The sequence below is a fragment of the Dipodomys merriami genome, unplaced genomic scaffold (genome assembly GCF_024711535.1).
Source record: "Dipodomys merriami isolate MVZ:Mamm:240054 unplaced genomic scaffold, mDipMer1.0.p SCAF_69, whole genome shotgun sequence".
Lineage (NCBI taxonomy): Eukaryota > Metazoa > Chordata > Mammalia > Rodentia > Heteromyidae > Dipodomys > Dipodomys merriami.
Genome location: NW_027206279.1, coordinates 1,081,063 through 1,094,292, shown reverse-complemented (window position 1 = coordinate 1,094,292; position 13,230 = coordinate 1,081,063). Strand labels below are relative to the sequence as shown.

At 49.5% G+C, this 13,230-nt stretch overlaps 1 protein-coding gene across 1 annotated transcript in view; it reads left to right on the top strand.

Moving 5' to 3' along the window:
• Positions 1-13,230, top strand: part of Ryr3 (ryanodine receptor 3) — a 348,483-nt gene that overhangs the window by 104,182 nt on the left and 231,071 nt on the right. The window contains exon 3 of the mRNA XM_070005709.1: positions 4,983-5,090. Coding sequence (XP_069861810.1) covers positions 4,983-5,090 — 108 coding nt within the window. The remainder of the gene's footprint in view (positions 1-4,982; positions 5,091-13,230) is intronic.

Sequence of the window (13,230 nt, the reverse complement as noted above, 5' to 3'; positions counted from 1 at the left end):
GCAGGAGGGCCATGTGCTCACTCTCCTGAGGGCTCAGGGGGCTGTGAAGCCCCCCCCCCGTGTGCTCCCCTCCTGAGGGCTCAGGGGACTGTGGTAACGCTCCCCCTCCGCAGCAGGCCCCACGCACTGGCCTCCTCCAGCTCTCAGCCCCTCACCTCTCTCCACATCTCCACTCTCGGCACCAGGCCTCGAGCGTGGGAGCCTTAGGTGACTAACCATAGCCGCGTCACCACAGAGGGAATTATAGCAATGGTCTCCTCCATTAGATGGATTTGAAAATTCAGAGATTGTCTCTCGAGGTATCTTGCTGTTGGCAGGTCAAAAACCCAGCTTCCCCGAGTTCTGCTGTGTCACAACTCTCCAGCTCCTTTGTGACCATTCCTGGCCTAGCGGTCCAGGAAGGAAGCCCGCTTCCTTTAGGGTGTTGACTCATTGATGGCTTAGAATCCTCCCTTAGTTTATTGTAATCCAGCGATGCACAGAGCCTTTTTAAAAGCTTGTTAATTCGCTGTTACAAGTGAAGTACAGATGGAAAGTTAAGTTATTTCAATGTTCTGGCTTCAGGTTTCTGACACGCACACACTTAACCTTTCACTGCTGGTTTGGATGGAACCCCAGAGAACAGGACTTCGCTGCTAGTCTACGCTAGTGTGATACGTTCGTAGCACTGACTGCCCAAGAACACCAGTGGATTCTGAAATGACAGCTACTATGGAGCTCTGTCTACACTGTTACTGTCCATACGTGCCCATGGCTAGAGATTTATAAACGAGGCGCAATACAGGATCAGTAACAAAGTGAAATAATCATAGCCACACTGTCATAGAAGAAGTTATCCTAAAGGCCTACAGCCTTCACAGACAGGGACAGACTTGCTGGAGAGCCATAACTTAGAAATACCATTCCAGTACTGAATTTTAAAAGGAAGGGAAGACTATACATAATGCGGACAATGGAGAGAATACCTCTCCTATCTTGACCATTTTATGAATGCGTATATCTCTCTCTCTATACATTTACATTTATGATGCATCACAGTCCTTGCTTGGGCAAAGATAAATCCTCACCCCTGAGGCCAGGCTCCCGCAAGGATGCCCAAGAGGCTCCCCACGGGCCGGTCGGGCCAGATCTCCCAGTACAGCATTCAGCGTCTACATTTGTGTCTCTTTTAAAATCTTGGGCAATGAGAGGTCTCTTCTCATAGCTTAGACATGACTTGAAAGACAGAAAACATGTCTGTGTTGTTCCCAGGGCACCGAGGACAGTGCTCAGTGCATGCGGTTGTGTTCCTGAGTACAAGTGAGGTCGATCAGATGGACACTGGGAGAGCATGCGCCTGCCCCTCCCCCCCTCTCCCAGTCAGCCTGCCCCCGCAGACACCGCAGGACGCCTCACAGTCTCGTGACACCTTCCTTTGGCCCAACGAGAGGCTCTTGTGGCCGTTTCCAAGTGTAATCACTCTGTTTCTTTCTGATACTCACTGTGGTCTGGTCTTACTGAGTTCAATTCCTTCCCATCCAGTAGAAACCTGGCTATATTCTGTTCCTTGCCCGTCACTTCCACATCCAGTGTTCACAGCGAGTTCCTGGCTTTCCCCGGGCTCTGGCATCTCAAGGATTTCTGTAGGACACTGTAGGAGATGAAATTCTTCTCTGAGGTGGGAGAGTGAGGAGGTGCTATTTTGGAGCAGATGTCAGCAGAGCCTTCTCTCCGTGCTGGGAGTCAGCAGCAGCAGCGTGCCCCACGCCGGCCAGGAAGAGTGACTGAGCACGGGCTCCAGAGCGGAGGCCGTGAGCCGGCCTCCTGGGACTCTCTTGGCTGCAGGCAACTGAGCTTTGATGGACCGGCGGCCGTGGCTCATCTTTCAGGTGTGTGGAGGTGTGAGTTCAAACTGGTTTGGAGTTTCATGAAGGGCAGGGGCTGGCGCTGGCCGGACGGCCCCGTGTTCCGTGCGCACACAGTGAAGCTGTGCTTATCCACGCGGCCCTGCTGCCTCGTCTCTCCTGCCCCTGCCAGACACTGCTCTGTGTGCTGTTAAGGAGCCACGACCGTACTCTCCAGTTCAAACAAACCAGACAGGGACCACATACGAAGGTGAGGAAACACACTGCCAGCCAGCTCCCCTTGTTTGTTGGGTCGCTGCCCAGCTGTGCACGTACCCGTCAGATCAGCTGCGTCGCTGCCCAGCTGTGTACATACCCGTCAGATCGGCCGGGTCGCTGCCCAGCTGTACACGTACCCGTCAGATCAGCCGGGTTGCTGCCCAGCTGTACACGTACCTGTCAGATCAGCCACGTCGCTGCCCAGCTGTGCACGTACCCATCAGATCGGCCAGGTCGCTGCCCAGCTGTGTACATGTACCCGTCAGATCAGCCGGGTCGCTGCCCAGCTGTGCACGTACCTGTCTGATTGGCCGGGTCGCTGCCCAGCTGTGTACGTACCCGTCAGATCGGCCGCGTCGCTGCCCAGCTGTGTGCATGTACACGTCAGATCAGCCGCGTCGCCGCCCAGCTGTGCACATACCCGTCAGATCGGCCAGGTCGCTGCCCAGCTGTGCACGTACCCGTCAGATCGGCCGCGTCGCTGCCCAGCTGTGCACGTACCCGTCAGATCGGCCTTCCTCGGGATTGGAAAGCCTGGAGAGAAAGAAGAGCTACTATTGCGGAGTGCCAGGCGTCTGGCGGCAGTCCACTGTCCAGGGAACCAATATGATAGCCAAAATAAGGAGAGCGCCAGCCCTTTCTCCCACCACACCGGACGCAGGGAGGGCAGTGCGGGTCTGGGCGCGGGGAGGACAGCGCACGCGGGTCTAGGCCCGGGGAGGACAGTGCGGATCTGGGTGCGGGTCTAGACGTGGGGAGGCCAGCATGCGGGTCTGGGTGCGGGTCACACCGGGCAGGCCTCTCATCCATGCAGCTGCAAAGGCTTCTGTCTTCAAGGGAACATGCATGCTTTCCTGTAAACGTTCACATGATGCAGAAATGACTGATGAGTCCAGAGCCTTAGCTGCAGGTGTTCCACAATGGACAGTCTCTAAACCAGGCTCAATGAGGGAGGAGGAGACCCTGGTTTCCAGGACGTCTGTTGGCTGAGAGTGATGGACATGGATACAGCCTCCCGAGGTGGTTCCGTACCTGGGGAGTCTGTGCGGGACGGTGTGTGTTTAGGCTCCTTAGGGACTTGCTTCATCATGGATCCGTGTGCTGCTGGAACGATGCCCCCTGCGGCCTGAAAGCGCTTCCTGTGTACGAGGCCCTGCCCCGCACCACCAGGCCTTACACACAGGAGACAGCAGACCTTGTGAATAAGAAAGAGGAACACAAAAGAAGGCCATGTCCTCCTTGTGGTCTTTGGATAAGTTGTTTTCATAACGTGAATTGTAGGACAGTTCTTTACAGCAAGAATTCTAGGTTGTTAGAGCCGTTGACTATAAGAGACCTCGAGTAGAAAGTATTTAAATAGAAACCCACTCGCTGAAGACCTTCGTAGAAAAGTACTTGAAAATGTAAGTTGCTTATTGCTGACAGGATTGCTTGTTCCTGGGTTAATACTTCAATAAAGAGCTTTAATAACGTAAAATTGTAGGAAGGTCCAAAACCCACAGTAAGGCGGGACCTCTCTTAATTTTGAGGACATTGAATTTCAGAGGGGTTGAAATACGTACACATACTTGGACATAAAAGGGAATTTAAAGATAACTAATTCTTCGTCTTTGTTTTTAAATGAAAACACTTGTCAGAAAGCTATCTGAGTCTTTGTAACAGGCCAGCTTTAAATCCAAGCTCTGTGGAGACAGCGCTACCTGTCTGGAAGTTTGAGACAGCTGTCAGAGACGCTGGCCCACGTCTCTCTTCCCTGTTAGTCTCGTGGTGTTAGTGTTCTGCCGAAGGATTGGTGTTCAAGATGATCACATGCTGTGTTCCCACAGAAGATTGCATAGCAGGGCACTGGACGGTAAACTCCTGAGGAGGAAAGATCTTGTTCCTCAGTGCCTTCCTCAGTGCCTTCCTCAATATCCAGCATTTACATAAATACACTTATAATTAGCAGCAATAGGGCACTCTAGCTGTGAGAAAAATCTTTCCTGTTTTCATTAGTAGCGGGAGCACTGTATCTTTAGGGGCATGACTTCTGGAGACAGGCTACCTAGATACGAATCTCACGTGGCCAGATATAATACCAGGAGGCAGGTGGCCTAAATTCTCTGGGTCTTGGTATCCTTGGATAAAAACTAGAACATGAAGAGGCACTGTCTCATTGGGTGGATCTAAGAAGTAAGTTGATATATGTAAAGAGAAAGTCCTCTGCGAACTGTTACTAGGCCAGTCTTTCTTGCACTGTTGAGAACTGTTCTAGAACAGGCCAAAGTGTCATAGTGCTAACCAGCTACTGCTGATCCTAACGGGTTATTAGAGTAATTATTACAGGGATTGGCAGTTCTTATCTGGAAATGTCTTTGTTCAGAGCTGTTAATCCTCTCTGCTGCCTCTTTTTACACGGATGTCCAGGTTCTTATCAGATAAGCAGATTCCCTACTTGGTCACTGTAGTCTACAGCCCATCCTGGTCTGGACACTGCTCTTCACAGTAATTATGAATGAGATCCTAGTTGTGGTCTTCTTTGGGCCCACTGTACCACAGCTGCTGCTGAGTCTCCTCTCCCTTGTCCCATAGATACAGGTCCAGATGAACCTGTCTTTCCCCATCCCTCAGACACAAGCACACCCGAGCCAGCCTGCGCTCGAGTTGCTGCACAATTTCCTGGTTACGTTTTCCCTCAGCCTTGAGGCTGGCCTCTTCCCATCCTTCAGAATCCAGCGTAAACCCTGTCTCATCATGAACAAAAGAAAGCCATCCTTTTGCATGTGAATTCATGTGTCCAGTGTCGTTTTGGGTCATGCCTTTGAAATGCTGTGCCTGACTGCTCCCTGGCTGGCGTAAGCAGGCCTCCTCACTCTGTTTTACTGTTTTACTGTTCCGCAGTACATTCCGCCAGATCTCTGCGTCTGCAGTTTCGTGCTGGAGCAGTCCCTGTCCGTCAGAGCCCTGCAGGAGATGCTAGCCAGCACCGGAGAAGATGGCGGCGAAGGGGTGAGTCCCTGCATGGCACTGTGGGTTTGAAACAGGGCGCAGCACACATCCGAAGCACAGTCTGCATTGCATCCCTCCACTCTGGACTGGGGAAGCCTTAGGATCTTTGAGGCAATCATACAGAGGTAGTAAATCTTCTTCCTGAATTTGGGGGATATCCATCGTGGGGCCTGAACTCTGGGCCTGGGCACTGTCCCTCAGCTCTTTTTTTTTTTTTTTTGTCGGTCGTGGGGCTTGAACTCTGGGCCTGGGCGCTGTCCCTCAGCTCGTCAGCTCAAGGCAAGGGCTCTACCACTTGAGCCACAGTGCCACTTCTGGTTTTCTGGTGGTTAATTGGAGATAAGAGTCTCATGGACTTTCCTGCCCTGACTTGCTTTGAACCGCGATCCTCAGATCTCAGCCTTCTGAGTAGCTAGGATGACAGGCGTGAGCCACGGGCACCCTGCTGAACTTGGTTCCGCTTAGCCACACTGACCCTGCTCCTTTGGAATGACCAGCTTCCCCTGGAATATAGAAAAGCCCATCACTAACACTGCCTGTGTAGAGGGCACTGACCTCTGTCCTCTTTTAGCCTCAATCCGTGAAGGAGCACAGAGAGGCTGAGTACCTGAGACTGAAGCATGGTGTTTATGACTCACAGCAGGCAGAGAGGAGCTCCTGCACAATTCAGGCTTTGACCCCCCTCCCCAGATCAGCAGCTTTACCGAGGATGAGCAAATACAGAGCCGTCTGGGTCTGTTGTCAGAACCGAGTGTGAGTGAGTGAGTGTAATCTCCCGTTTCGGAAGGTCCTGCAGAAGGACCTTGTCCAGATCGTTCAGAATTACCTTGATTATGCTCTTCCCACACTCTTTATATCTGTTATATCACACACTTTGGTTCTAGAATACTGCAGGTCCGTTTTTTCTTCACCTCCCTCACATCTCCATCAAATGTCTGTCCTCTCTCGGGATAATGCGGCCACCATCCCTGCTCTGCCTTCTTCTGTATTAACCCTCCCCATTTCAGAGTGCAGATCCAAGCGTTACGCTCCCCTTTCTCCCCTTCACCTGGAGATGAATTGCATCAATGGCCCTTCAGGATTTGGCAAGCCCCGCGCACTTTCCTGTGGCTAAGCACACCCACCAACCTCTCCATGTCCCCCACACACTCAATTCCTCTCCCTGGAACACTCTGGGGTTGGGTTTTTTGCCTTTGATCCTGTCTATCAGCTGTTTCCTCCTCCTCCTCCTCCTCCTCCTCCTCCTCCTCCTCCTTCCCCTCCTCTTCCTCCTCCCCCTCCTCCCCCTCCTCCTCTTCCTCCTCCCCCTCCTCCTCCTCCCCCTCCCCCTCCCCCTCCTCTCCCTCCTCCTCCCCCTCCTCCTCCTCCTTCTCCTCCTCCTCCCCCTCCTTCTCCTCCCCCTCCTCCTCCTCCCCTTCCTCCTCCTCCTCCTCCTCCTCCTCCTCCTCTTCCTCTTCCTCCCCCTCCTCCCCCTCCTCCCCCTCTTTCTCCCCTTCCTCCCCCTCCCCCTCCCCCTCCCCCTCCCCCTCCCCCTCCCCCTCCCCCTCCTCCCCTCCTCCTCCTCCTCCTCCTCCCCTCCTCCTCCTCCCCCTCCTCCCCTCCTCCTTCTCTTATTCCCCCTCCTCCTCCTCCTCTTCCTCCTCCTCCTCCTCCTTTTCCTCCTCTTCATCTTCCTCCTCCTCCCCCTCCTCCTCCCCCCTCCTCCTCATCTTCCTCCTCCCCCTCCTCCCCCTCCTCTCCCTCCTCCCTCCTCCTCCTCCTCCTTTTCCTCCTCCTGCCCCTCCTCCTCCTCCTCCTCCCTCTCCTCCCCCTCCCCCTCCTCCTATCCCTCCTCCTCCTTCAAGGAACCAGTTTAGATATTAGGCAGCTGAGAAGACCCCCGCCTGCCCCTGCCTGTGCTGCCTTGGGGCACACCGGGTCCCTTCCCCACCCTGTTCCCGTGGCCCTGCAGGAATGGCCAGTTTTACTTCCCATCTTCTGCCCTGGAGTGTGTGGAGCCTGGGTGGTGAGCTCCTTGCATACCATGCGACACGGTTCATTGTACCTGACTGAAGTCGTACACAGTCCACACGAGTCTTGCTTGTGGTCTTAGAAGAGACCGTGACAGTAGAATCAGTAGATCCATGTTTATATCTTGGTCAATTCTTCTAATCCCTTGGGGCCATCACGTTATAAAATTAGAATGTTTAGTTAGATCTCCAGGATCTTAAATACTGAAGGTTTGTAGTTCTTTATTCTTGATGGAGAGCCATGAACCGTCTCGGTCAGCCTCCTGAGAAGAGCTGCTCCTTAGCGCTGATTCAGGTGAGATTATTGCTCATTTGTTGTCCACCTCGACTATTTCCATGTCCCCTTCTTTGCACTGACCTGGCTATTCCATGTTTTCCATGTGTCCTTAAGCATTTCTAGCTTAGTGAAACCAAAATTTAAGTTGCTCACCATTTACCCAGAGTCCTCATAAACAGAAAACTTGGGGAGCTCTGACTGACTGAAAATAGCACCCCTTTCAGTGCCAGATGGGAGCTGCTAGACCCGGCTCCCTACAGCCCCTCACAGACACCAATGGAAGGAAGCGAGAGGATGCTCTCTGCTGTGCCCAACAAGTGCAGCGCACAAGCCTCCGTCACTTCTTTGCTCAAGTGGTTTGGAGGTGAGAAAGTAAACTTCTTTGTTGCAAAGAACTTAACAGTCTTAAATAATAACTTGGCTTGCAGTAAAGAGGAATAAATAATCGCTTTTTAAATAGAATGCTAGACTAACCTAATGATATTTAACTCTCAGTTTTAGCCCATTTAAACCAGCCCTACCTTAGTCACCAGCCATCTTACAGCACACATTCAACGTGATTATATTTTTCAAGGGGCAACTATACAATACTGAGATACTAATACATTAAACCTTAAATGGGAAAAGGTTTTTGAAGACTCAAACCAAAATAAATGATATATAACATTTTTACTGAATAATAATGAATACCATGTAAAATCAAACTCTGAAATTTCCTATGTATTGTATTACCTTTCTGTGCTGTTTTACCAAAGAAAAACCTGGCCCAATAGTTACTTACAATTTTGACACACTTACTATTATTACTCACTGGAGATCTTAGCATAGAAGGACTTGAGAGGTGAGACACGGAGCGTAGATGATTATTGGACCCTCAAATTTGTTATTACTTGGTTATTCATTGCCCTGCAAAGCAGTTACCTGGACAAGAGTTTGCAGCACTAGAACCCTCTTGGAATTGTGGAATCCTCTCAGTGTCCGTCTGTGTTCTCAGTTTTAGTGTGAGAAATGCTGTTTTTGTATAACCTCTAAGGCTGATTGTTTTTGCTTTTCTGAAGTGACCAGTTTGCATATTTACTGGGCCTACTTAATTCTGGATGTCTATATTCAGCAGAGAAGAAAAAGGAAAAATAAAGGAGGCAGCCAGTTAATGACAGACCTAATGGTTCTCCGGAGAACCTGGGGTCTGTGAGCAGAATGCTGCCCACCTGACATGCCGTACCATTCTGCTTGGCAATAGCCATTTGCTGCTTTTAAATAAGTATAACTTTCTCTTGCTGATTGTGACTGTAACCAAATGAGATGCTTTGAAGAGTGTAATCTCTTTCCTTCTAGTCATAAATGAGCCCTTGTGTGCTGTTTCGGTTCACTTCTGTTTTGCAACTAGATTGTTTTTTTAATGACGTCAGTTGTTTGTGGGCTCGCGTGATGAGTGGACGGTCTTTTTACAGGACTTTACTATTCTGCAGCAATTTCTCTTGCCAGCAGAGAAAACAAAGGTATCTAGCCAAGTTTAACAGCAGAGAGGTTTCCCTTTAATGATTATTGAAATGTCCTTAGCTTTAGCCCGGGGCTCCTGGGAGGCAGATTTCCATGGAAGGGGGAGGAAAGTGGGAGACTGGCCGGAGGGCAGGGTGCTCGGCGCCGAGATCCTACCCCGGCTGAACCCCGTCTACTCACATCCAGTTACCAGGAGGGGTGCTGCCACTGTGGCCAATTTTATGGTTGGGGTTGGTAGCGAAACGCTTACACCTAAAAATGGAAGTATTTCCGCATTTTTGGTTGGCTGGGTCTATGCTATATAAGTGTACGTGAGTCTTTGGCATGTTGGAGGGCCAGAGGGGTGCCACCCTTCCCCCTTCAGTCCTCACGCCCCATTATCCTCTAGACATAGCGCCATTAGAGCAAGTAGCATTCATACCGAGAACAGCTCTCCTGGGAGTCAGGAAGACATTCCGGTGCAGCCGGTGCTGCACCAGGTGACCGCTAGGACAAGTCATTTCTCCTTTGTGCACCTCTGCTTCTGCATCTTCTAAATTCATGACAGTTGCCTGAGCTCCTGGCCTCTTCCGTGTTCGCCTCCGGTCCACGGCTGCCATCGCCGCCTCAGGGACCCCGCTGAGCCTCACAGGAAGCAGGGCTTCTTGTTCACGACCAGGTGCCTGTGAGACTTAGAGCCGTGCGGCTCCAAATGGATCTGACATGAGCTAGCATCACACTTCTAGAACAAAAGACCTTGATTAATGCAATTGCCAACTGATAAGGGCTCTGGTTCTCTCTGAAGCTGAATTCATGTGTGTCAGACCTTGAAAAATAACATTAGATGAAATACACATGTATTTATGTATATGTATGTGCATATACACATGTGTTTATATGCACGCTTGGCGTTATATGTTAAAGTACGGTGTGTTAAATGAAGACCGCTGAGAGAATCTGTCTGTCCTCCACAAGCACTTCTATGACCCAGCAGAGGAGGCAGGAATGCCCTATCATCTATCTACGTTTAGTCTTTCAACTGGAGGTCTTCTCTTTCTAAATGTCAGAAAGATAATCCTGAATGGGAAATTACTTGGGCATGGGAATGAGGCGGGAGCGAGACTTGGGTAAGGCATACGTATATAACTCCAGGTTACTCTGGTGACAGAACTAGGTACCAAGGTTAGGCTTGGTCCTGACATTGCCTCTGACTACGATGTAGCCAGGGAAGCCCACGCAGACTCCAGGTGCTCAAAAAGAAGACACTGAGGTGCAAACCCCTTCCTTGTGAGACTCGGGGTTAGAAAGGGAAGTGCTACCACTCCCTTCCCCGGGTTGGTCCTGGAGCTGCCCAGTAGCCACAGGAACGTCAGCTTCTCATAGCAGTGCTCATGTTGAAGAGTTAGCCGTTTTATTATTATCTTGAAGTAGTTGTACAAAGGCGTTCGGTTCACAAAGCAATTTATACACGTAATGTGTCTTTATCGGTGTCACAGCTTTCAACATTTCATCCATCCCTCCCACCCCACTCCTTCCCGAACTTGTTTTCCATTGTGATATTCTATTTTCTTGCCACTATGTTATTTTTCCACTTATTTCTATCTTCACATAGTTGTCCAGAGGGATGCCATTTCACAACGCAGTCTGTGGTATAATGTACTTGATCAGTGTCATTGGCTGCATTATTCTCTTCTCTTGGTCTGTCCACCCCTTGCCCCTTGGCCACCCAACTCCTGTCAAGTACCTGCTTAAGGAGGAAATGTATTTGTTCTTTTCCTGCTTTGATGTAGACAGAATGTTCCAAAGTTGATTCTGGATAGCAACCCCAAAGTAATGTGTTGATTATATAATCTTATTATTGTTGAGACCTGATTCTTCTTTAAAGTTTCATGTAGGAAAAAGGTAGGAGAAATTAAATATTATAAGTGAGAAGACTCCAAACTACGGCTTCATGTACCCAAGTCTCATAGAACGTACGTCTTTCAACCTTCTCCTTCATCTTCCTTCCCTTTTTCTTTCCCAAACTATGCTATAATTTTAGGATTTAATGCTGATGGAATAGATTTTAATATTTTCTTGCTCAGCTGATTTTTATAACTCTGTATATGAATAAGTCATTTCAGTTTGAGACTAACCTTTTGATAGCATGATTTTTTTCAGTTAAAATCTGTCATGTTGAAGATGTTTGTTTATGGTGAGAAAGCACCTTCTTTCATATAAGAAAATCCTGGATTGATTGGTTGATTGGCTATAGTCGTTCTAAGAAAAATCCTAAATTACCTGACCATTACTGACCATTTTCCTCAGGAAAACTCCTTTAAATGATTACAAAGAGTACTGCGGGCCGGGTACCAGAGGCTCACAGCTGTAATCCTAGCTACTCAGAAAGCTGAGATCTGAGGATTGCAGTTTGAAGCCAGTCCAGCAAGAAAATCTGTGAGACTCTGTTTACTGGAGCATAAACTACTCAGAAAAAGCCAGAAGTGGTGCTGTGGTTCCAGTGGTAGAGCACTAGCCTTGAGCCTAAGAAGCTCAAGGACAGCACCCAGGCCCAGAGTTCAGGACCAGCCAAAAAAAAAAAAAGTCCTGCAGTCACATTTAGGCTACAATGTGTTGATTGCTTATAGTTTCTTGATGATGTCAGCACTGTTACTGTGAAGAAAAGTGAACACAAACTTTGACATTTACTACCATTTCTAGCTTCTAGCTACGATGAGCTATTCACCGGGTAGGAAAGCCAGCCCCACCAATCTCAGGGTGTTTTTCCTCTGCAGTAAAGCACCAGTCATTTGCTCGAATAAGCTGAAATCTTACTGCAAGACTTGTTCACACTAAAACACCCACTCACCGTTTTGCTTTGAGTTTGCCAGCTCAGTGACCTGTCGGAATGGGTGTGCTACTCACTTTTGTACACATTTGCATGGAAAGCCGACTCAGCTGTGTTTGTGATGAACTGGGCCTTTCGCTTGTAAGTGACCAGGACATTTCCATTCTTTGTGCTTCTGCAATTACAAACAGATAGCAATGCTGCTGCTCCACACACTGTAGTCTTGTGGCCTGAGAGGTGGTTGCATAGAAATCCCCGGCCAGGCAGCCCTTTCTCATTGCAAGTGGAATAGCCTGACTTTTCTCTTAAACACTGGGCGTTGTTTTCAAAGTCTCTCCTTTCTTCCTGACAGTCCTGGAGGGCTGTGGCCTCCTGCTTCAGGTTGCTTTGCCCCTCTTCAGCGTTATTATGCAGCTCCTGCTCTGCTCTTCCCCAGGGCTGCAGTTCATAATAAAAGTGGAAAAAGCTAGTTTGGTATCTTTTTTCCTCATGCAATATTCCCAAAATAAGCCAACAGAACAATCAGATGTCAGCAATGAAGAATAACCACTAAGGTTGACTAGCTTTTTACATTTTACATTTCCTCGCATCCCTGTAGAAGCTGTTCAAGGGAAAGAACACACAGAGTGAATTTCTAAGGCCCCAGACCCCCTCAGCTCCCCGACTTTGAGACTCCCATGCTGAGCTTTGGGGGAGCTGCCTCCTTGTGAAACTGGCTTGTTCCAACATTGACACCTCCCCTTGGAGACCAGCAGTGTGCCTGTGTAATCCTGGTATTGCAGTGTGTCGGTGTGAGGCCTGTGTGATCTAGTATTGCAGTGTGTCGGTGTGAGTCCTGTATGATCCTAGTATTGGCAGTGTGTCGGTGTGAGTCCTGTATGATCCTAGTATTGCAGTGTGTCGGTGTGAGTCCTGTGTGATCCTGGTATTGCAGTGTGTCAGTGTGAGTCCTGTGTGATCCTGGTATTGCAGTGGGCCGGCGTGAGTCCTGTGTGATCCTGGTATTGCAGTGGGCCGGCGTGAGTCCTGTGTGATCCTGGTATTGCAGTGGGCAGGTGTGAGTCCTGTTGATCCTGGTATTGCAGTGGGCAGGCGTGAGTCCTGTGTGATCCTGGTATTGCAGTAGATCAGCGTGAGTCCTGTGTGATCCTAGTATTGCAGTGGGCAGGCGTGAGTCCTGTGTGATCCTGGTATTGCAGTGTGTCAGTGTGAGTCCTGTGTGATCCTGGTATTGCAGTGTGTCAGTGTGAGTCCTGTGTGATCCTGGTATTGCAGTGGGCAGGTGTGAGTCCTGTTGATCCTGGTATTGCAGTGGGCCGGCATGAGTCTGAGTCACGTTGCCCAACCCTTTCCTGATACAGACATTGGAATGTTCTAGAAGAGTTCTGTCCTCAGTCACCTTAGATAGCTTCAGCTTCTAGGTGTCTAACAGCCTCTTTTCTTTTCTGTTTCTATTGCCAAAGACTGAAATGTATTAAAGTTTCCTGTGGGGGTGAGGTGGGATTTGGGCGTCTGAGCTTATCTCCAGTAAAGGATGTAGTCAGTTGT